General features: G+C 41.7%; 2 protein-coding genes across 4 annotated transcripts in view; one reads left to right on the top strand and one right to left on the bottom strand.

The window, feature by feature from the left end:
• Positions 1–5,157, top strand: part of ogdhb (oxoglutarate dehydrogenase b) — a 112,588-nt gene extending 107,431 nt beyond the window's left edge. For all 3 annotated transcript variants that reach the window (XM_039768350.1, XM_039768348.1, XM_039768349.1), the window contains 4 exons: positions 648–720; positions 1,229–1,392; positions 1,648–1,802; positions 3,534–5,157. In XM_039768350.1, the coding sequence (XP_039624284.1) occupies positions 648–720; positions 1,229–1,392; positions 1,648–1,802; positions 3,534–3,654 (513 nt within the window). In that variant the 3' untranslated portion in view covers positions 3,655–5,157. The remainder of the gene's footprint in view (positions 1–647; positions 721–1,228; positions 1,393–1,647; positions 1,803–3,533) is intronic.
• pargl (poly (ADP-ribose) glycohydrolase, like) overlaps positions 5,064–24,433 on the bottom strand; it is a 35,788-nt gene continuing 16,418 nt past the window's right edge. Inside the window, exons 4-16 of the mRNA XM_039768351.1 lie at positions 24,138–24,224; positions 23,934–24,008; positions 23,762–23,848; positions 22,384–22,538; positions 21,587–21,660; positions 14,326–14,392; positions 14,170–14,245; positions 13,920–14,067; positions 13,697–13,781; positions 11,638–11,746; positions 9,260–9,365; positions 5,715–5,843; positions 5,064–5,599 (exon numbers count right to left, since the gene is read on the bottom strand). Of these exons, the coding sequence (XP_039624285.1) occupies positions 5,490–5,599; positions 5,715–5,843; positions 9,260–9,365; positions 11,638–11,746; positions 13,697–13,781; positions 13,920–14,067; positions 14,170–14,245; positions 14,326–14,392; positions 21,587–21,660; positions 22,384–22,538; positions 23,762–23,848; positions 23,934–24,008; positions 24,138–24,224 (1,308 nt within the window). The 3' untranslated portion in view covers positions 5,064–5,489. The remainder of the gene's footprint in view (positions 5,600–5,714; positions 5,844–9,259; positions 9,366–11,637; positions 11,747–13,696; positions 13,782–13,919; positions 14,068–14,169; positions 14,246–14,325; positions 14,393–21,586; positions 21,661–22,383; positions 22,539–23,761; positions 23,849–23,933; positions 24,009–24,137; positions 24,225–24,433) is intronic.

Genomic DNA, 24,433 nt, shown 5'->3' on the forward strand with positions numbered 1-24,433 from the left:
GGAGACGTGTCCTCTGGAGTGACAAATCATGCTTCTCTGTCTGGCAATTCAATGGACGAGTCTGGTTTTGGTGGTTAACAGGAGAACGATACTTGCCTGACTACATTGTGCCAAGTGTAAAATTTGGTGGATGGAGGATTATGGTGTGGGTTTGGGCTTTAGACCCTTAGTTCCAGTGAAAGGAACTCTTAATGCTTCAGCATTCAAAGCCATTTTGAACAATTTCATGCTCCCAGCTTTGTGGGAACATTTTGGGGATGTCCCCTTTCTGTTCCAACATGTCTGTGCAGCAATGCACAAAGCAAGGTCTTCAAAAAAATGGATGAGCAAGTTTGGTGTGGAGGAACTTGGAGACTGCGAGCCAGGCCTTTTCATCCAGGATCAGTGCCTGACCTCACAAATGCTGTCCTGAAAGAATGGTCAAAAATTCCCAAAAACACACTCCTAAACCTTCCCAGAAGAGTTGAAGATATATTAAAGACTATGTATTAAGAATGGGATGTCATTAAAGTTCATGTGTGTGTAAAGGTAGGCATCCTAATACTTTCAGCAATATAGTATATATATGTATGTGTATGTGTGTGTATGTATATGTATGTTATGTAAATATAATAATAATGCAAATCTGATGGTGTATTTTCTTCTAGTTGATCATCTTTACCCCTAAGTCATTGTTGCGTCATCCAGAAGCCAAATCTAGTTTCAATGACATGCTACCTGGTAAGCAATGCGTAGGCAAATTATTGACCAAAGCTCAATAAATGTGTTTTATGTCTTGGAGTCCATTGGACCTTTTGTCTGGGTTGAGGGAGAAAGATCACAGACTACCACCTATAGCCAGTTACTGGTTTGGGCAAATAAATATACTTTTTTTTTTCATAGATTTCTTGAAAATTAGAAAAGACTGAAAGCTCATTCTTTGTGTCATACTTTTATTATACTAGGTGGGAATGTTTTCTGTAATGTTATCATGTTTGTTTTTAATAGTGGAACAATGATTTAGTACTGAATTAAAAATAGTACCAAAATCACAGATAAGTACAGGTACTATTTAATTGAATATTATTCTTTTTAAATTCATGTGACTCTGCAGAGCTTTTCTCATGGGATAACAAATAAAAGAAACCAAAAATGTGAGGGAAAATGACTACTGTAGCATTAGAGTGCTTGCAAGCTATTTATATTATATAGATATAGTATATATGATATCTTGTATTGTAAATTTCAGGTACACATTTCCAGCGTTTGATTCCAGATGATGGACCTGTTACTAAAAACCCTGAAGGAGTGCAGCGCATTGTTTTCTGCGCAGGCAAAGTGTACTATGAACTGACTCGAGAAAGGAAAGCTCAAGGAAAGGAAGACAAGGTTGCCATTTCAAGGATTGAGCAGGTATTTATAATAACACAGAACAATAGAAAATTGACAAATGAGAGTGAACTATTCAGTTCTTATTTACATGTGACCTGTGCCACTCAAACCAGAGCTCAGCAGTTGGTTACTCTACTTGAATTTAAGGATATTCAACTTTAGTTCATTCTTATTCCAAACTACAATTGAATTTAAATAAAGTATTACCAGGAATAGGACTGTGAACATGTCTGTAATCTATACAAATATTTTGTATCCTTTTGTGTTCTTCTCTAGCTATCTCCATTCCCTTTTGACTTGGTGAAACAAGAAGTAGACAAGTACCCCAATGCTGAACTCGTGTGGTGTCAGGAGGAGCACAAGAATCAGGGATATTATGACTATGTGAAGCCACGTATTCGCACTACTATTAACCGTGCTCGACCTGTATGGTAAGGTTTTAGGCATTTATTTGTCAGCTTTTGCACTCCTTGTAGCGGACAGTGTGGTCTAGTGGGTAATTCGCATAAACCTGCATTGTCTTGTTGGCAGTACGCAGCCATATTGCAAAGCTGTTTGTGTATGATGCGATACACCCAGAAGTCAATAATGGTATTCTTTGCTGATTCAGGTTTGTTGTCTTAGAAATAAATCACATGCAATTTGCACATGTATGTGCTAAAGTGAGCAGTGAGTTACAGCTCAGTAATTTCTCAGAGATGCCACATACAGTGAAACGCTCCTTAACTTTGGATAGCTGAGGTTGAGACTCTTCTAGACATGTATGGTTGGTCATCCATGCTACATGTCACAGCTGTGCACAGAAGGCTTTCAGTAAACTTGGGTGCATGACAGCTTACCATTACGCGTAGTTACACTCAGTTGAGCACTAAGCTTATGTCAGATTGCAGCGGTCACTTCATGGGGTTTGTATGGTTGTTGTGTAATTAAGAGCTGAAGTTTGTTCAGGGGAACTGTCTTCTTCAAAAAATAGATAATCTGTAGTCGAGGATGTCCTAACAAATGTTACACAATATGAAGACCTGGAGTCAGATTCTGATTATAGTTTTGACTCGACAGAGAACAACTCATCTGCTGGAGGACTTAACAATTGCTTATTGCATAGCGTCAAAGTGGTGCAGAGTGCAGTTTTACAGTTCAAGCGTCATTTGCCATATGGCCTGTGTCTGCCTCACATTCTCACTGTTAGGTTTCTGAACTGTAATAGTTCTCCAGTTTCAGCATCAAGTACAGTCAGTGTTTCTTAGCGTACCAATGAATACAGTTACCCTGTCCCTGCACCTTAGAATTTCACGTGGGGGCCCCTGCCTCCCACTCCTGCTCCCCCTCTCACTGTTCAATCAGATGTCACTGTATTTCTTGCTGCTGGCAATTTCACAGGCGACTGCACTCCTACTGAATGAACTTGTTTTGCGCCACTCCAAGGGAACACGCATCCCCTCCCCAGATCTTCCTTTATGCCATCTATGTTCTGTTTAGGTGGATGGGACCCTCGATAATGGCCGCTATTTGTTTGACTAGTTCTGGGGTCCTGTCGAAAGCAGTTTCCAGCCCTACGCCTTGGACTGCCAGGAATGGCATTGCACCCCAACGCTGGGAGAATCTGGTATGAAAATGTATCTATGGACTCTGTCGTGGTATGTAAAACAGGAGACGTCCGGTAGATGATGTTCTCTTCTGTTTGTGAGGTCCACACCTTCATTGCTTTTTCCTCATTGCTGTATTACATGCGTTGTTCTTCCAGATGTGCATTCATTGGTTATTGGCTGTCCTGCACACACAGAGCCTGTCCCTATGACTAAAGACAAAATCAAACCCATTTCATTATGTCAGAGCACATCGCAGCCGACAGCCTCTGATTTGCTAAGATTACATAAATGAAACCTATGACAGAAAATCCCATAATGCGATAGCCTTTGTGTGATCACTGCTTGGCGTACTCCATTTTGCCCCTGAAATGTGAAAGACTTTCATCACCCTTTGGGGTGTCATTTGAGTTTCACCTCGGATTACCGAATTGAATTCTGCTTCATTGTTCAGCAGTTAGACACCCCTACAAAGTGTGTTCTGCTCAAGTAATAACTGTCTCGATGGACCTTCTTAAGTTGAGCATTGTTTTTAATTTTCACGTTAAAATGCATTTTCTCGACGTGTGTCCGCAGGTATGCCGGTCGTGACCCAGCTGCAGCTCCAGCCACAGGAAACAAGAACACCCATCTTCAAGAGGTGAAGCGCTTCCTGGATGCAGCCTTAAACACGGATGCTTTCAAGGGACTTTCTTAAAGGCCTCTGCTTCGCCTCACTTCCATGTAATCTAAAGAAACCATTTAACTGTCTGACTGGATGGCTCTCTCCTGCCTACCTACTATCAAGTGTTTTAGAGGAAGACGCAAGCAATGCAGCCCAGTGTGGCAGCTGTAAACCAGCCTTAGAATGAATGAATGAATGGCACACAAGATAATAGAAGCTTTTGGCCATCTTTACTTTAATCTGAAAACAGGGACTTTAGACTTGGGGCTTTAAATTCAGGAGGGCTTGGTTTCCCTCTAGAGATTCCCTTAATTCTGCACTATCTTTTATAAGAGGGTATTGGGCTTTTTAATCTCTTCCACACTCTGTCCCAGTCTGGGAGTGCTCGAGTTCTTTGCCGATTTAGCTGCTATTTATCGGAGTCCTGTGGAGAGTCAGTCTTCTGCCTTATTTTCTATCTTTTGCTTTATAGTTGTGCTCAGTAGTGTCGAGAACAAATCTGCTTTCTCATGGATTAGGCATTGACGGCAGCACTATTGTCATCCTGCGTGAGAAGCATATCCCAATACTCAGTAAAATTACTTGTAGGTGACAATTCCAGTTTTCGATTTCTACTCGATGGTCACATTCAGAAACTTTAAAGATACCCTTTTTTAAGACTTTCATTTTTAAAATAATTGAGCTACAGGTGGATATTTTTATTTTTTTTCCCTTTTTTGAATAGATTTTTTAATGCTGAACATAATGAGTCTTCTATTGGTAGACGCCACTTCTCCCCATTTGCTCTTCCTGCTTAGTGACCGCTTGGTACAGCCTGGTAACAGCTGGTAGACTGGGCATCCCCAGCTCTATTCTGTCTGCTTGTGTTTCCCAAATGTCAGAAACTTCAACGTGTGCATGCTCTACTGACTTCTATGGCCTCTTCATTTAATTGTATTCATTTCTGTGCCCCCCTACCCATGTATATTTTAAAGTTTGAAATGTAAAAGATCAAACAACTTTGCACATCTCCTGGTGCAGGCAAGTTTAATTAACATAATGCGATAATAATCACTATGTCTGCTTCCTACAATGCACTATATTTTTTTCTCTCCCGCACAATTCATAAAAACACAAAATAATGTATCTGTGGTTTGTACATTTGTGAATAAACAGATTTTCTATTTCAAAACTAAATATCATACTAAAAATGTACTCTTGCAATGTAATGAGATGGCATTTTATGGATCTTTTATTAATGGCACGTTTTTCTCCTTCCTTCCACACACCACAGCCTCCCTCAATTTTACAACCAGTGGCATAAAAATAGTAATAATGGCGGCTTACTCCTACTTGATAATAGTACCTCAAATGCCACCCCTCCTTCCACGTATATTGCAAGAAGGGTTAAGCGCTAAAATAATACATGGATGGAAAAATACAATCTGCACATTTTATCTCCATAAGAAGAAAGTAAGCAGTTTATTTATTTTCATATTCATGATTAAGTTTTCCAATGTATAATTTTGCTGCAATCAATAAAGACCTGTTCTTCTCGAATGTATTACTGGAGCTTTCTAAATCAAAACAAGATCAACCAGTGAGTGCTTCATAAGGGGATAAAAGAAGTATTTATCTAAATATGGGCTGAAAGGGCACAGTGCAACAGGGGACTCTCGCCAGCTTGCACAGTCACCTGGGACGGGGTCTCCCGACGGTTCAAGTGGGCCCAGTCTGAGTCCAGGGTAGCATTTCTTCCTCTTAACAAGTGCTTCACTTTCCTCCCAGTTTGGTTCTTTTTGTCTTTCCCCACAGCAGGCTTGGGCACAGAGGCTGCAGTTTTGGAAGTTCACCTCATATTTCATGACAGAAATACACGTTTTGAAATTTTATGTGGAGTGAGGGTTGTAAACACATGTATAAATGAATTGATAGAGTTCAGATGTATTACGTAATTTTTCTTTTATACAGTAGTCACCTAAGAGGTTATATAGCACACCTAGAAAAATGAAGCAATAACAAAATTGTATTAATAACATTAATTTTTCATGTTTTTAGCTTACTGTAAAGCAAATGTTTGCAGTACAATTTCCAAGTTACTGAATTCTACATACCAACAGAGATGTTTTGCTTAGATAAGAAATTGTGCATGTCTCGGATATCTTTGGCTAGTTGTTGGTCCCCAAAGGTGAAATATGCCAGCTGCCTTTTAGCTTTTGACGCAGCCATAATCTGAATGAGTGCTGTGGACAAAAAAATTACAAGAGACAAAATCATAAAAGCATCATTTTAAATGAGTGCTAAATGGAAATGGCCTTGGGAGCGCACACTTGGTCTAAGCCCACCCCACCAAAACACAGACAATGCAAATCATACACCACTAAGACAAGTAGAGTGTGCCACAGTCTTGGCTTTCAGGGCATCTGGCCATTTTTTAAAATATCCTATATGTTGAAAGTATTGGGGAGAGAGCCCAGAGCCTATCCTGGCAGCACTGGACAATATCTGTCTATTTATTGAGATCAGTTGAATTACGTTTTAACTTTAATATAAAAAACATTATATAAAATTGATGTCAAAAAAGTAATATTTTAAGATTCTGTATTGTAACAGATGGCTTCACCCTGGTTGAATTGCATCTGCGAAAGCATCAAGGTGCATGGGTGAGAGTGGGGACGTTGTGGATCAGAAGGTGACATGATGTGAGCTCTGGCATACTGTCACCTGGCATATTAAGGTCCTGATCCAGCCCTTCTACGCTGTATCCCCCTAACTCATCCAGCCTCTTCTCTTTGGGCTGAGCCACCAGCATGCCTGCTTTGCAGTGGAAGAGGAATGCTAAAGAGTACCTCCTCTGCAGATGCCCATAACCTCTACATGAGATCCGCTATCACTGGCACCAAGACCAGGTGCTGAATCCATAACACAACACGGGCACCTGTATTAGTGCAAGGGCGAGTCTACAGCTAAGAAGAGCAGCAGGCCAGCCATCGTACTCTTATCTTGATCATGTAGCCATGTTGGCCTCTCTTGAATGTCATCTTGGCTGCTAATGCCAGTTAATGGCACACCCCAGCCACCCACTCTTGAAGAGTCAATAGTTTTTCCAACATAACACCTCTAATACTTCTTGGTCTGAAATGCGCATTTAATTGTAAGTGATCAGATTCTTCATACAATTTTATTTCATTGTCTACTTTTCCTTATTTACTCTAATACTTCTTGGTCTGAAATGTGCATTTAATTGTAAGTGATCAGATTCTTCATACAATTTTATTTCATTGTCTACTTTTCCTTATTTAATGTCACAGTATATGTATGGTATGTTCCCTGTCCTGGATAATTCTATAGAAGTAGCTGACATCTTTGCAATATACAACACTAGAATCAGCATGCATTATGCACTCTGCAGGCTTAACTAGTAGGTTGCATCTTGCAGTCCATGAGTCAGCGCATTTGCTTTTCTCCAGAATTTCTCTAGTGCGTCATCAGTGATGTCACTGTTTTAATAATTAAGAATGTTGGGAAAATGGCCCATTAGCGCTTCTCAAGGAATGGCAGGCAATGCACTGTGTGCACCCACCAAAACAGGCTGCAGAGGCCTCACATCTTTTGAATTCAAAGGAGCATATATGGGGAAGTGGACGTCTTTCAACCAGGCGTGGGTCAGGGTGATGCTCAGGTATCTGGAACACCGTGTGACATCACTGATGACACAGCACAAAAAAAAAAAAATAGAGTAAATGTGAGATGATCGGGGAGTCGGTGGCACTTCATAGCAAAATGCTGGGATTGCGTGAATCCATCTTTCAAACCCCCTTATCTGGGGAAAGGTTGCAAGGATCCTGGAGCGTATCCCAGGCAGCATCAGGCACAAAGCAGGATTAAGCCCTGGATAGGTCACCAGTCTATTACTGGGTGAACACAAGTAATCAGTGTCAATTTAGCATTCGCAGTCCAACACACCTGCATGTCTTGGGACAGTGGGGAGAGAAATGGTGCACCCGGAGGAAATGCATGTGGTCAGAGTGAGCAGCAACTTGACTTGGATAGGACGGGCGAGCTTTGTTGGGCTGAATGGCCTGTCCTCATCTATTGTGTTCTAATATAAGCTCTGTAATAAGAAATGTTAATAAATATCTAGGATTTGAACCCTGCCAACACTGCACCACCAGCCCTGCACTTATTCCAGGGTCCTTTAATTCAGTTAATATCCCACACCTTTTGCACCTCCTCCTTTACCCAAAACCAATATGATGGGTTTTTTTTTTTTGCTCTAAAGATGTGAGTTCCAGAGGTCTGGCAGTGCCAGTATTGGCCCACACTGTAGCTTAGATTTTGAATTATTCTGCATTAATGGGGTGGTGGCCGTGGGGCTAGGGATATGCACTGGCATTCGGAAGGTTGCCAGTTCAAATCCTGTAAGCACCAAAAGCGACTCTACTCCGCTGGGCCCTTGAACAAGGCCCTTAACCTGCAATTGCTCCGTGCTGGATATGACGTTAATCTGCATCCAGCCCTGCATGTAGGCCCTCAAGCCTGCAAGGAAAAACCTGGGGGTTGGTGACACTCCAGCCACCATAAAAATCCTCGCACTGTTCCACTCCATCTGAACTGGTGTGGTGCTGCACTTGGGTCCGAATCTGGGATCCTGAGGTAGTTTGTCATGTGGTGCGCCTAACCTCCGCTCCTCTTTCTGCATTAATGCATTTTAATACACATCTCCCTTGATCAAAATATTGTTTGATTATAAACATGTACAGCAAAGTCACCAGCGTGAATTTTAGCACTAGAAAAATTAACTTAGCCATCATACGTCTGTATAAGAAGGTTTAGAAAATAAGACTTAAAATGTTGTCAATCACAGTCCCTCAAAACGTGACGTTAACAGGAGGCTCTCAGTTAGTGACGTACTGAAGTTACTTGAACACTGCTGTTGAGTGTCACTGAATTGATTCGCATGACGCACTAAAAAGAGTCGTTCAAAATGAATGAATTGCCTATCACTACTGCTGGGCTGTCTTTCTTGAGGGTAATGAGAATTATGTCTCATTTTAGATTTTAATAGAGAAAGGCCTCAAACAGCAGTGAAAAAAACATGGCACAGTCTGATGTTGGCACTCAAAATTTTGGTGATACACCAATGGCGAATGGAAACCCCACCACTAACTGCGTTAACTTTAGCGATGGGCTTGCTACCAACACAACTAGCGAGTGTGCTGGAAAAATCTACAACCACCCAGCCACAAAATGCAGAAGGATTCAGAGAAAAGAAATTCAGACATCAGAGATGCACACACAAGTTGCAACAAATTGCAAATCAGACGGTTAGCCGTTATCATATAATGACACTGGTCAAAATTCTATAATGGGTCACTATTTGGCCTTTTGTGTCTTGCTGTGGGCTGGTATGTTGTATGTATCATCAAGCTAGGCAATCAATTTATCTTCACAATTTGTAAGCGGGGGAAAAAAAAGGATGACAACTTACTCAATTTGTTTTTTTTTTTTTTAAATGTATAATAGCAATAGAAATAACATTAAGCCCATACTAATAAGAGATCCTGGTGCCGCTACTACTCCAGAGAACTAAAAAAGAAGTTCCTGCTAGTAGATGCTCCATTTCTTACTTCACTTACTTGGTCTGAGCTTCTCTTACCTTTCAGTCGTGGATCTCCATTGAAGGCCCCACAGCCCCAGTTTCCCGTAGCAATGGCAGTGCAGTAATCTTCTGGGATGTAATTTTCACAAAATCCACAGTAAGCCTTTGGGAAAAAACAGTTGTCTTCAGAATTTTTTGAAGATTTTTAAAAGCTGATCAAGTTCCAATATGTAATTGCTTTACATCGTCATTACTGCACTTGGTCCAGATCCACAAGAAGCACTAAGGCAAAATGTTCGACACCTGACCCTTCATCAAAGATGCCTTCATGTATTCATTTATTACTTTCAATGCAAGATTCTTCAGTTAGGGGGTTAGCATCGAGCAAAAGGCAGGCACCAACACTGGAAGGGGTGCCAGCTACAATTCTCCATGTGAAAAGTGCAATTGGTAAAAATGATTCAGGGTCTACAAGAGCAACGCTAGCAGCTCCGTGGTGCCATCCTAGTGAAAGCAAGATAGCATATTCCTTTATTAAGCACGCGTTTGATGATGAACTGGGTACAGCTCCCCTCCTCTCATTCTTTATTTTTTTTACTACTGAATAAATCTGACAATTCATAGCTTCTTTTTGGGTAAAATTGGATTTTTCTAGATCACCTCCCAACAGTAACATAGTAGCAGGTGGGCATCAGCTGCCATAACTGGTTCAGAGAGAGCAAGTCAAATTAATCTAAAGATAGAGGAGGAGACGCCTTGGAATTTGGGGATATCGGAGCCAAAGCCAGACAGTCCACTTTATAATGGCCACAGCTGAAGATTCAGATCTTGGCCTGGAAACTGCCTATGGGAGTTTTCACTGGTTTTGGTCCTCCATGCCAAAGAGGTGTACATTAGCATAACTGGCAAATCTGAACTGATCGTATATGAGCAAAGGTGCCCTGTGATGGGCTGGCATCCTACTCCGTTTTGTTTCTTGTCTTCCATCCATCCAACATTATTGTTATCATTATTAATTATTAATTAAATGTACATTGTGCTTTTGTAACCTCCTCCAACCTCTTTACGTAGACGGGGGGAGCCACTTTAATCATCACCAACGTATAGCATCCAGCTGGATTCTTGTTCCAGTAAGCCCACCGCACGTTAGCTATTGGGAGGTGAAGGAATGAGACAGACAGTTCGCCAATTCGAGATGAGCAATGATTAGGGGCCAGAATTACCAGGCTGTGCTGGGCAATGTAGCCAGGACATCACAAAAGATCTTAACTGTTTGCAAGCAAAAGACGCCAGGGGGTTTTGACCATCCCCTCCACTGCACTGGATTCCACACACAGGCCACAAGATAAGTGTCCCATGATGGCCTCACCAAACCCTCTTCCAGCAACAAACCAAGCTTTTCCTGGTTGATCTCAAATCCAAGTACTGGCCTGACCCAAACAGGCTTAATTGCACTGAACTGGATTTTTGTGCCGGCCATCTATTTTCTCTACCCCGTTGAATGGAGTGAAAGGTGGCAGCAGTTAACTCCGGACTGGACTCCAGCTGATTGCAGGGCACCTTCATGCTCAACCTCACAAGAATGTTAGACACCAAATGTTGTGTACTGGCTAACAATGCATTGGAAAAGAAGTCTGCTAGACTGTTTCATTCTGCAAGATTTGATAATGTGCCATAGCAAATATGAGCTAAAACCAGTCATGTCAGAAATGCCTCGAGTGAACAGCTGTTGGAATTTCCTTTAGTATATCGAGAATGTAGCACCTTTCATTATCTATTATATGGTGACCTTTCTATTATTCATCATGGCCCCTGTTAGCTATTGGTCAGAAATGCAAGCAAGAATTTCACTGTACCCTGCACCAATACCACTACCACCACCACAGCTATAACGGAGCACCACCAAGCGTTTGGCTTGCACAATTAAATCAGTGTTGATACAGAGGGGCACGGTGACTTTCAGGTTAAACCCTGTTTGCCCAATCAAATCCCAGCATCAAAACTTGAAGTCAAACACAGTTAACCAGCAGTGGAGGTTCCTTCCTGCCTTGCACCGAGAGCCACCTGAAAAGGCTCTTTCCCCTACTGCCCGGAGTGTGTTTTAGGTTGGATGATTCCCTGACTTTGCTGGAGGCCACGCTGGCCAGTAAATATCGAGACATTGGCCTTTCATCCTGTGCCCTTGTCACAATGAATTGCCTGGTAGAGATTTATTTATAAATTGTCAATATAAGTGCATTGTAATGTTCCATTTTAAAATGCCACTAGAGAAAGAGGCTATATAAAATACTGATGCTGACAATAGTCCATGCGTTGTCCAGTTAGGTGTCATGCGACTTGAAATTCATCCTGGAAAACTGGCATAAGGCAGGGGGAGCCGGCCTAGAAGGTTAGGGGGGAAAAATGCATCTGAAATATGACAGAAGAGTACCCACCTTATTGAGCTCACGGTTAATAAAATCCATACGGAACTGCTGCTGGCGTTCTTTAAATTTGATGGCATCTATGAGTACAATTTCTGTGTACAGCCTCATCCATTTGTCCCTGGATGAATAAAATAAAAATGCTTTGATGGCAAAACACACGTGTTTTTGTCCTTCTGTCAGAATTTCCATTTCACAGCCCTCACGTTCAAAGGGTCAAATCCCAGCCTGGGGACTGCCTATGTGAGTTATAAAGACCTGCCGGTTAAGTTAACTGGCACTTCTAAACTAGGCCAGTATGACTTAATGATCCCCAGCAGTGAGCTGGTGTCCCCAACAATAAATTGCTCAGGGTCCTCTCCTCTCCATTTCACAGCCAGCCATGAACCAAAGGAATTTGAGCCAGTAAAGGAGCACCTTAAGAAGTAGAGGTACTGTAATGGGAAAGTGGGCCTTTCACTTTGTCCATGTTTTAAATTACAGATTATTTATTTATTAAGTTTTAACTTTGTTTAAACAAACCTGGACTAATTGTATTTACAGGAATTTAGTGGCAATTCATATTCAAATCATCCTATCTTGCACATTCTTCCAGTATTGCACCGGTAATTTAAAACTTTAAAGCATCTGTATCAGTTGATTTATAACTCAATAGTAGAGGCAATGGAACACAAGTATGTATGCCACAGACTTAGAATCCGGTTTGGTTTGTTTGTAACTTGGGAGAGGAAAACACTACTGAGATGCGTAAAAAAATCAAGACTTTGAACAGAGTCATTCATCCTAAGGCCAGCCAACCAATCAAATGTGTGCAATGACAAAGGTCCCAAAGCCCCAATTTTTAACATAAATATGGCTTGTCTGAGGGACCAGAGAGAGGAGGCAACAAAAGCGAAACATCAGAAGAAGATCAAGACCTTCTGATCTGGACATTGACGATGTAGGACCTGGAGAAAGCATATGACAGATTGTCTAGAGAGGAGTTGTGGTATTGTATGAGTAAGTCAGGAGAGGCAGAGAAGTGTTCCAGGATATGTACAAGGGAAGTGTCACTGTGGTGAGATCTGCTGTAGGAGTGACGCATGCATTCAAGGTGGAGGTGGGATTACATCAGGGATCGGCGTTGAGCCCTTTCTTATTTGCTTATTTTCTTATTTGATGGACAGGTTGGCATACATGATTAGGCAGGAGTCCCTGTGGACTATGATGTTCGCTGATGACATTGTGAACTGTAGCGAGAGTAGGGAGCAGGTTGAGGAGATCCTGGAGAGGAATGAAGGTCAGTAGGACTAAGACAGAATACATGTGTGTGAATGAGAGGATGCAGGAGTTTAAATACCTGGGACAGCCTCAACAGTACAAAGTAATGGGGATTGTGGAAGACGGGTGAACAAGAGAGTGCAGGTAAGGTGGAATGGGTGGAGAAGAGTGTCAGGGATGATTTGTGACAGACGGATATCAGCAAGAGTGAAAGGGAAGGTCTACAGGATGGTAGTGAGACCAGCTATGTTATATGGGTTGGAGATGGTGGCACTGACCAGAAAGCAGGAGACAGAGCTGGAGGTGGCAGAGTTTGCATTGGGTGTGACAAGGACGGACAGGATTAGAAATGAGTACATTAGAGAAGCTAGATTGTGTTGGTTTGTGCATGTGTAGAGGAGAGATGCTAGATACAGTATATTGGGAAAAGGATGCCAAGGATGGAGTTGGTAGGTAAGAGGAAAAGAGGAAGGCCTAAGAAAAAGTTTATGGATGTGGCAAGAGAAGACATGCAGGTGGTGGGTGTAACACAGTGAGATGGAGAGGACATGAAGATATGGAAGAAGATGATCCGCTGTGGCGACCCCTAACAGGAGCAGCCTAAAGATGAAGAGGCTGCCCAATAGCATACCACCCACAGGACTACTTCATTTCCATTAAGGGGTTTTTGTGCCCATTTTCGCCCCCTGATCGATACCTTTCATATTAATGCGTATGTCAGACTGTACCCAAGGTTTAGCCCCCTTTTTTACCTGCCCCAAAATGTCCAAAACCCTCATCACTTTTTAACAAACATTTCATTAGGTTTTACCTTTTGGCATTTTCCGGCAGGGGACGAGTGCCCTTCCATTTGAAGGAGTTGCTGTAGCCTTCATATTTACTGAATTGATGGGTACCTGAAACGGAAAATTAGAAGCTTAGAGGTTTGGAGGTGACATCCCCTTAGTGATCATGATAACAGCTCCTGTGACAGTCACTATAGTCTCACTATCCATCAAAGGAGATGTGCAGAAAGAGCATCATGAGGGGCTTACCGGTGACACGCAAGCAGTCGCAGTCTTGCAGCTTCTCCGTGAATAGGCGGGATACAATGAGCTCCGGGTTGATAAGAAATCGGATCTCTTCCTGAACAAGGCCTGATCCCAATACACCACCTCCAACCATGGCACAGGCAAAGTCCACCTGCCGGGGGGTGACAAAGTGCATCGGTGTGTTAATAAACCTGTGAGCTCCAGTCTGCACTGTCCTCTGCTATGGCACCCCAGCTTCCTATGTGGCGCTTACCTGCAGCATGCCTGCCCCATCCTTCTCTATGGTTCCTTCAGCTGAAACATGGAGGTCCGTCACTCCCAGCTTAGCACTAAAATAGGGCAAGATTCCAAGTGAACACTGGGAGGTTGTCACTAAAGGACTAAAGAAGAAATGAATAATCTTCATTACCTTCTCCAGTCGATTTTGTCCTTAAGATGTCTTCTCTCAAATGTTACCAGGCCTTTGGGCATTTTGTCTGTGAGGAAATGAAAATCAAAAATTGAGAATACACAAAAACACTAAAGGCTGGAATATACTTGACACCTAGAATGGTTACGTGGCTGCCACGTGTTCCGAGAATTCTCTTGACGCATCCTCTGAGCATGTCATCAGAAATTAAACACGATATGTTGTAGTACCAGCAAAAATTTGGGTGTGTGTTCAGGTTTTGGTACAAGACGTCAGCATCGTTTACTATCAACATCTCCATATTGACAAACATGCCTGTCAGAACAGCTGCCAGCAAATCAGATGTGGGAAGGTGCAAGACAAAATAGTAATGGAAGCAAATTCAAGACAGATACGTCTGTGCAAAGTGGGAAAATGTCAGATAATGCATTGTGGTTGCAAGCCGTATTACAACTCCAACGGGATCAATGTGCGTACTTTAATGTTTGATGAATGGTCATCTAACTTAAGTGCTGACATATGAACGTTTTCATGGTGCTTTTCTTCATCCATTTCGTGAATATGCAAAACAAGCGTCACATATTCCTCACTGTAATGACGGGATACATTTAAAGGTCTCACATACCATCTCCTGTGTATGAGTTGCCATCTTTTTTTTACACCTTTGCAACAGCATCTCACACTGTCACCTGGTGGAATCCTCCAGATTTACAAAAAGTAGGTATGTAATTGGACGCGGCTGCTACACAAGCAAAGCGTCAAGTGTATCCCAGCCCTAAGATGTCCACTCCAGGAAGCGGGAGCCTACCAGTAAAAAGCGGACTAAAGTGCGGCAAGTAACATTTCTTACACACACACACACACACACACACACACACACACAAAGTAAAATTAGTAAAATTCACATGGTAACCCCTATGCATTGCCCACCACACAAGTGACAAATAAACAGGAACAAAGCACAGAACAGTCACTATCCTAGTAAAGCTCTAAAGTCAAGGTCAGACATGCCCAGTTTATTGACTTGCACCAAAAGGGAATGTTTGGATACCAGTGGGCTACACAGACAATCACAAGTCATATGAGGACCCTGGGGATTGTTTACTTCACCAATGGCCATTGGTTGTGGCTGCACAGTTAATCATACAGTATATTAATCATAATTACAATCACAGATGATGTGATACACTAATCGTGTAAAATGGCAATTACTGCATCCCATTTTATACTCTCACTCTGTCATAGTTAGCTGCTCTAAACAGAAAAATGAATGTTAACCAATCACAGATGCATTTCTTACTGGAGAATCAGGGGTACTCGCACCATAATACTGTGCAAAGTACAGTGCTGAAGACATTTTTAGGAGTCTGATCCCAAACAACATCTTTTAAACTTTCTGTTGGTTTGCGGAAGCCTTCAAAAAAAAAGTGAGAAGACCAACTGATGTTGAACCTAAAAATCACCAGATACTTTGTAGATGTGTTAGTACCAAAATTAAGATAGTCGGCAGTAATGTGCCATTATTTTGTATTAAAGTGGTGATGATGCTGATCAAACTGTTGTAGTACAGAACTCAGTTTCAGCAGCCATCTAAAATTCAAAGCACGCAGTCCATTATGCGCACAAAAGCAAAGCTTGCAACACCGAGTCCCAGTAACGTTAGGTCCGTTACACAGATAACCATTTCCCATTGATGCTATAATGCAGGTCAGTATCCAGTTGCAGAATAACTGCAGTCATTGGGTTTTATTTATCAGAAGACAAGACTCCAATTAAAACTTCACAAAGAAAGCTCTAAAAATGATCCAACACCCAGTGTAAGATGGTAGTTCATCCCTTCCTGCAGTTATTTTTCTGAAGTCGCATTGCCTTTATTTTATGCCAAATAAGGGACAGACATTGAAATGGATCTGAGATTAGTCATGTTTTATACAACCACAGATGATTTATGGCTGAGCAGAATGGTTCATTAGGAGTTATTTATGCTGAAAAGCAGATGCTTGCAAACTGTATACTTTCTTCAAAAGCAGAGACGACACCGCTGAAGAACTGAGAGTCGCATTTGCTGCCTGGGGTTTGCAGGTAAGCAGCAGGTTTGTATGATTACAGATCATGGGGAGAACATCGATAACTGGAGCAGACTTCAGAGCTTTGCTGATAGGGTGCAACTGAATGAGTATCCAATGGTATTGATGTGCAAATTAAACACGGTGCATACAATGGTGGCTTATGCTATTTCAATACTGACATACAGTTAGGTCCGTAAATATTTGGACAGAGATAACTTTCTTCTAATTTTGGTTCTGTACATTACCACAATGAATTATAAATGAAACAACTCAGATGCAGTTGAAGTGCAGACTTTCAGCTTTAATTCAGTGGGTTGAACAAAACGATTGTATAAAAATGTCAGGCAACTAAAGCATTGTTTGAACACAATCCCTTCGTTTCAGGAGCTCAAACGTAATTAGACAATTGACTCAAAGGCTATTTCATGGGCAGGTGTGTTCAAGTCCGTCATTATGTCATATCAATTAAGCAGATAAAAGGCCTGGAGTTGATTTGAGGTGTGGTGCTTGCATGTGGAAGATTTTGCTGTGAACAGACAACATGCGGTCAAAGGAGCTCTCCATGCAGGTGAAAGAAGCCATCCTTAAGCTGCGAAAACAGAAAAAACCCATCCGAGAAATTGCTACAATATTACAAGTGGCAAAATCTACAGTTTGGTACATCCTGAGAAAGAAAGCAAGCACTGGTGAACTCAGCAACGCAAAAAGACCTGGACGTCCACGGAACACAACAGTGGTGGATGATCACAGAATCATTTCCATGGTGAAGAGAAACCCTTCACAACAGCCAACCAAGTGAACAACACTCTCCAGGGGGTAGACGTATCGATATCCAAGTCTACCATAAAGAGAAGACTGCAGGAAAGTAAATACAGAGGGTGCACTGCAAGGTGCAAGCCACTCATAAGCCTCAAGAATAGAAAGGCTAGATTGGACTTTGCTAAAGAACATCTAAAAAGCCAGCACAGTTCTGGAAAAACATTCTTTGGACAGATGAAACCAAGATCAACCTCTACCAGAATGATGGCAAGAAAAAAGTATGGAGAAGGCGTGGAACAGCTCATTATCCAAAGCATACCACATCATCTGTAAAACACGGTGGAGTCAGGCAGTGTGATGGCTTGGGCGTGCATGGCTGCCAGTGGCACTGGGACACTAGTGTTTATTGATGATGTGACACAGGACAGAAGCAGCCGAATGAATTCTGAGGTGTTCAGAGACATACTGTCTGCTCAAATCCAGCTAAATGACGTCAAATTAATTGGGCGGCGTTTCATGATAAAGATGGACAATGACCCAAAACATACAGCCAAAGCAACCCAGGAGTTTATTAAAGCAAAGAAGTGGAAAATTCTTGAATGGCCAAGTCAGTCACCTGATCTTAACCCAACTGAGCAGGCATTTCACTTGTTGAAGACTAAACTTCGGACAGAAAGGCCCACAAACAAACAGCAACTGAAAGTAAAGCCGCTGCAGTAAAGGCCTGGCAGAGCATTAAAAAGGAGGAAACCCAGCATCTGGTGATGTCCTTGAGTTCAAGACTTCAGGCTGTCATTGCAAGTAAAGGGTTTTCAACCAAGTATTAGAAATGAACATTTTATTTCCAGTTATTTAGTTTGTCCAATTACTTTTGAGTCCTGAAATGAAGGAATTGTGTTAAAAAAATGCTTTAGTTGCCTCACATTTTTATGCAATCGTTTTGTTCAACCCACTGAATTAAAACTGAAAGTCTGCACTTCAACTGCATCTGAGTTTTCATTTAAAATTTATTGTGGTAATGTACAGAACCAAAATTAGAAAAAAGTTGTCTCTGTCCAAATATTTATGGATCTAACTATCTTATAAAGGCAACTTATAATTGTCTGATGATATCCAAATACTGTGTAAGCATACAGTACAGAGAATGTAAAGATTATTTAGACTGTAATGTTTTTTGCACAAGGGCAGCAGCACAGAACAGTGTGTCACCATTCAAATGTGAGCTTGCTATAGATTGTTATATTTTATGTTTTCACATACCTACTGTCTGGTTGTGTTTACAGTAACATCGTAATGGTACAGTACTGTCATTTAAGATTTTATTTGGTGCTTTGATTTTACATACACATGCAACTGCAGCAGGGCCCAATTGAACATTCCAATATTTATCTTTCATATTTGTGAATGGCGAGTGGTAATGAAGGCACTGATCACATTTTTGGCCACAAAAATCAGTCCAGGATAGGGGACAGATACTTCCCTAGCCCTATGGGATACCTCATTATAAGCCACTCAAAACTCAGTTCCTCCTTCACCATTGACTGCAATGCATTTTGTAGAATTTCAGTAAAGTTTCAGAACATTTCTGTGATTTCGCCGAAAACTCCGCAGGTTTTACACATCACTACTAAGGACAGAAGAGGCAGCTTTACTGTCCCATTAGACCACCCCACCAGTATGAAAGCACATGATGGGTAGCTGCTCCAGTAAAGCACTGGTGCCAAGTTGGAAAAGTTATCATGCCAGTACTAGAAGGTTTGGACTTGGATTAGCCATTTTCACACAGAACAGTTCATACACTGGACATCACCCAGCCACCAACGTGCTCTCTCAGGCAGATGCACTTTCCCCAATTACATTAAACAATGCTCTACTGTAATGGAGTCTCACGGTCAGGCTGCTTCCAGCAATATTCAATATCTGGTCAGCCCATATGACACCAAGTTTACTATAGGCCAAGGACTATTCAATTACAAATTCAGTTGGCTTTTCAAACAAAGAAATGTATCTTTGCCAGACATTCTCAGTGTCTGGTAAGCATCAGGTAATAAGAAATTCTGAACCAACGCGAATGAATGTACTGTAAAACAAGTAATGGTTTCCATTGTTTCCGTTTTTAAATGTGGTCACAGCTGACACCGGCACATCAAAAAGTGCATAAAAACAATTAAAAAGAAATTACTGAACAGAATCGGAGGTACTAGCAATACTTGTTTCCACTTTTAAAATAGAAAAATAAATATTTTGGTCATATATAACAACTCAGGCACATCACAAAGTGCATTCAGCAGAATAAAAACCAAACTGTCAATGCTATCCGTGCACAAACCCATAACAAGTGTCTACTGCACACTGAGGGTTCATCACCGTGTGTGCGATTAGCAGTGCCATTTACTGTATGTAAGAAAAAAGGTGGCAGTTTGCATACTTTGCATTTAGATCACGTTTGAGAGGTAGAGGACTCCTAGCGCTATATGTTTTGCTGATTTGGCGAAAAAATATGACATTTCAAATTTGAAATTGAGAACCTGTCAAGTATAATAAGAATTCTTCACATTTACATAGCACTTTACTCACAACGCTGTGCGAATTCCCGTAGGGAGGACCCGGGACGTTTACCCAACATCTCCACTACCACTGCACCACCTGCATAGCCGCAGAATATTGTGCTCAACAGTTTAAAATTACAAACATAGAATTTCCAAAATCAAAGAATATTAATGGCAGGATAATAATGAGCTCTACACTCTACAAAAAAGTTATGTAGCCCCACAAAGCAATGAATGGTTAATTTGATTTGAGTTTTAAAGATAATTCCAAAACTTTTTGCATGTTTGTAGAATTTGGTTGAATCTCGTTTTGATGATGAACCTTGTTGAGGTTTTATGGTCTATGCCTGGAGTTTAAGCCTTAATTTGAAGTTCACGACCTGGCAATACTTAAGACAGTTTGTTACTGTGTACATCCATCCATCCATTTTCTAACCCGCTGAATCCAAATACAGGGTCACGGGGGTCTGCTGGAGCCAATCCCAGCCAACACAGGGCACAAGGCAGGAACCAATCCTGGGCAGGGTGCCAACCCACCACAGGACACACACAAACACACCCACACACCAAGCACACACTAGGGCCAATTTAGAATCGCCAATCCACCTAAGCTGCATGTCTTTGGACTGTGGGAGGAAACCGGAGCGCCCGGAGGAAACCCACGCAGACACGGGGAGAACATTCCAACTCCACGCAGGGAGGACCCGGGAAGCAAACCCGGGTCTCCTAACTGCGAGGCAGCAGCGCTACCACTGCGCCACCGTGCCGCTACTGTGTACATTTGTTATGTTATTGTTACTTTGATGATTCCACTGCCACTTTGTTTTGTTTCACTTGTGCCGTCATTTTGCTTGTTTGGTTTCCAGCAGTGGTACCAAGCATGTGACAGACATCTCATCCTCATGATGTCACGTCAAGCTAGCAGAAGCCAAGATTCTGTATCACAGTCATGGGGAAAAAAAATAAGTACACCACACAAATAGATTTTTTTCTTTTTTGGAATATGTGGGCATATCAAGATTTGATCATCATTTCAACAGTACCTTCAGATAAAGATGCTATAACTAAAAAAAAAAAAAATTAAATTTTGCTGTAATTTATTCCAAGAAAATTAGGAGATATGCCAACTCCGTCTGCGGAAAGAGCAAGTCCACCCTAGGCTCAAATTGCTGATATAGCCCTCAAGTAAATTCAAGTCAGTGTTTTCTGTAACTGTCTAGCAGTCTCCCACATTGGCTGGAAGAAAGACTTTCCCACACCTCCATGAAGAACTGTTTCAGTTGGATATCTTAAACAGATTTGCTTTTTTCCTGCTCACGACTTTGACTTGACCTTTTGATTTTGTTCATTGGCCTTTTTTTTGGACCATCTGCCACTGCATCCTGCTTATAAAAAAATGACAATTCTTTTGCTTTCTTCTCCAGTCATTAACCTCCAAGTTCATTTGCTCTACTTCCATTTGGAGTGGTCATTTTTCCATCCAATTTGGCCACGATAATCTGCACTTCTGTGTGTGTGTGCCGTAAAATGTAGACACTAAGGCACTATAAGAAATATACATGAACCACTGGTCACTCCCAGTAAAACATGGACTCAAGGCACTATACCAGTAACACACCTTCAGCTTGTCACTCCCAGTAAAACTGTATCTAGCACACCCTTTCAGTAATTCATACCCATTACATCATTCCCAGTAAACCTCAGACAGCGAGGTGCTACATTAGTAATATGCCCCTCACATCACTCCTAGTAACACCAGAACACTGTTGTTATGCTCTTTCAGTACAAAAAATAAAATCAGAAACTTCACCCATTGCTTCCTCCCGTTAAACTCCAATGCCACAGAAAGACCCCCAGTCAGTAATAACACCAGTTGGCCCTTACCCAGGACTGTCCTGAAGTAGTGCAGAATTGTCATGAGTTTCTCTCGTTTTTGTTCAGACCTCTCTGCAAACATCCTGTGGATAAAACAAAACAAGCACACAGTATTTCTCTGAAAATCAGTAAAGAAGTCAGGGATTGTCTTTGCTGAAGACCCACTGTGACCTTACAGCCCTTAATTACTTTGAACAGAGAGTCATGTGGTCACTTATCCATGCAATTGCTTAAGTTTACCTGAGGACATTTTGCACCATCAAAGTGAACTTTTGGTGTTTATGAAACTATTGGTCATGTGCCGCTGAAGGTGATGGCAAGCAGGTATTTGGGTCCAGCCTGCAGGAGGTCCCATGCTGCATCTTCTTATCCAGACTGATTTGGGGGTGGATGCCTAATTTTGTTTGACATACTGGGTATCTAGCAGGGTTCTTTAGTGGCTCAGTGGATTCAGTGTCTCTGTTTATTTGTTTTACCTCCCAGCACCAGCATTTGACTTGTCGTTTGTTCAGAGTCGTTGTTAATCTACACATTCTCCTCATACCTTCCATATCCAAAATAAGTGCCCAGGTTAGGTTGTTTGGTTACTATCAACTGCCCTGATCTGATCACATGTGAATGTGCCCTGCATTGGATTGTCACCCAGTGTGGATAGTCCGATCACTGCCAGCTAGGGTTATATTTGAGAGGACTCCTTTTCAAACAAACTAAAAGTCACAAGAGCCAACTTTTGGGGTTGTCAGAAAAGGCCAAACCCATGAATTGCACAGATTTTTCAAGGACAGCAGCTTCCACATTGCACCCACCTGTTAAAGTTGATATCTGGGTAGTTCTTGAACTCTGACTGCTTTGAGTTGCGATGGGGAAAAGTGCAGAAAAAGGCATTGGCTAAAAGGCATGCAATCTGTTCATGTGAGAGGGTGATGATACGGTCCTCTCCTGTCTTGAGCAGGGGGATTGGCTGCAAAAAGGAAGAAGAGAAAGCTATAGCAATATTGGCCATGGCCCAATTTAATTGTTTGTGGGGATGCATCTTAAAACAAGACAGATAAATACAAACAAGTTAGTCACCAGATAAATCCAAATCACTGCTTTTAAAATGTCTCCAAGTGACCTTGAGTGTCATAAAAGGAAACTAAAGGAGGCTGGCATCAGAAAGGGCATCTGGCTATAAAAAAAATTCTGGTCCAATACCCCCAAGATCTTGAAGTTCACCCAGTCAAACCTTCATGCACTCAGAAACCAGCCATTAAACTAGCAGATATATAAAGCTCTTATTATAGGGGGCATGAGTCAATACAGCACATGGATGAGTGGGACACACTCCAGTCTCACTTAGTAGGAATTTGTGTGGTGGAGTGAGGCATTCGAAAACAACAATGCCATCCTTGAAAAGACTCTGCAAATGGTAATTTTAAAATAAAGTCAGACATATGGTGCTTACCTTCCATTGTCGTTAATAAGAGTGGACACACTTTCATGAGTCAGACCCCTCAGCTCCGAATTGTCAAAGGACACAATAAACTGCCACTCGCAACAAACGCTAGAAGGATACAAGTAGATTTGGCTATCTTCTAATGAAGTACATATTATTTCTGTGTTCTCCATTGTTTGCTGTTTAAATGCAAGTCTAATGCATTTAATGTTTTGGTAGTTTCTTCTTAGAAGAACTGAATCCTGGGAACCCTCGTCTATACCTGCATTCTCCATCTCTGCTCTCTGCCTATGTTCCTGGAGTAGTTAACCCCTCTATTACCTTTGTACATATCGCTTTTTACAGGTGGCCTTGTGTCTCTACCCAAGCTCTAATCACTAGGGCCTCTTATACTCCGAATCCTATCCTGCACTGCTAGAGCCCCTTACAATGCAGTCCATACTGAGCCTTCCATCACAGATTCAACATGCATGAGGGTTTTGGGTGGTTAATCAGTCCTGTAAAGCCACTGTGACAGAGTTTACTCATTTAGAAAAGTCATACAAGAATATGCTATCAAGCTGAATATGGAATATACCCAGTTTAGCAGGGCACTATCTTATTGACCTTTCAGTCCAAGGAACTATTCAGTGTTTTGGCTGCAGGACTGTTACATCATGCTTTGCTGTTTTCCTTTGTATGAGCACTGCCATTTAAATACAACATGGCAAGTTTTCCAATTTCCACAACACAGGATTATCCCCTTTTACCTTTGGGCAGATCTCTGGAAGGCGCATAGCCAAATTTGCCATCCCTTCAATGACCCTGAAGTGCTCTTTTTTTTCTCCATCGTCCATCTGCAACATGAGAAATAAAAATAGCACTCAGAGGTCCTTGATTTCAAGCATGCTGAAGCTGATATATTCACTAATAAACAGTTACCTTGGAAAAGAACATGTGCAAAGCATCAAAGTGCCATTCGTCCTTATACTTCATGTTGTATGACTTGATTACCTCCTGGTGGAAGAATGTAAAAGATTAAGTATATAATACGTACCAAGCAGCATTGACATGCTCATGACCAGCAGCACTTGAACATCCCACTGTACTCCCATCATGGCTGGATATTGTAAGCAAAGATGTCACCTCAATTGCCCTTGATGTGGCGATGCGGTTTAGTTTTGAAAGGCTTTTCTTAATCTTCTCCCATCTTGACTTTTTATACTCTGAAAACTAAAAAAAAACCAAACTTTAGAGCCTTATCATCGATCGGGTCAGCCCTACCTGACCCCTTCAGACTTGAGCAGACTCTCTAGCTCTATAAAGTTAGTGATGAGTGGTGAGCTGGGGTGACCTGAGTGGACCCAAATGAAATTGGAGTTCTACCAGTTCAAATGTGGGACTTGCAGTGACAAGCCCAACAAGTGCTAACCCACCTCTTC

The sequence above is a fragment of the Polypterus senegalus genome, chromosome 11 (assembly GCF_016835505.1).
Source record: "Polypterus senegalus isolate Bchr_013 chromosome 11, ASM1683550v1, whole genome shotgun sequence".
Taxonomy (NCBI): Eukaryota; Metazoa; Chordata; class Cladistia; order Polypteriformes; family Polypteridae; genus Polypterus; species Polypterus senegalus.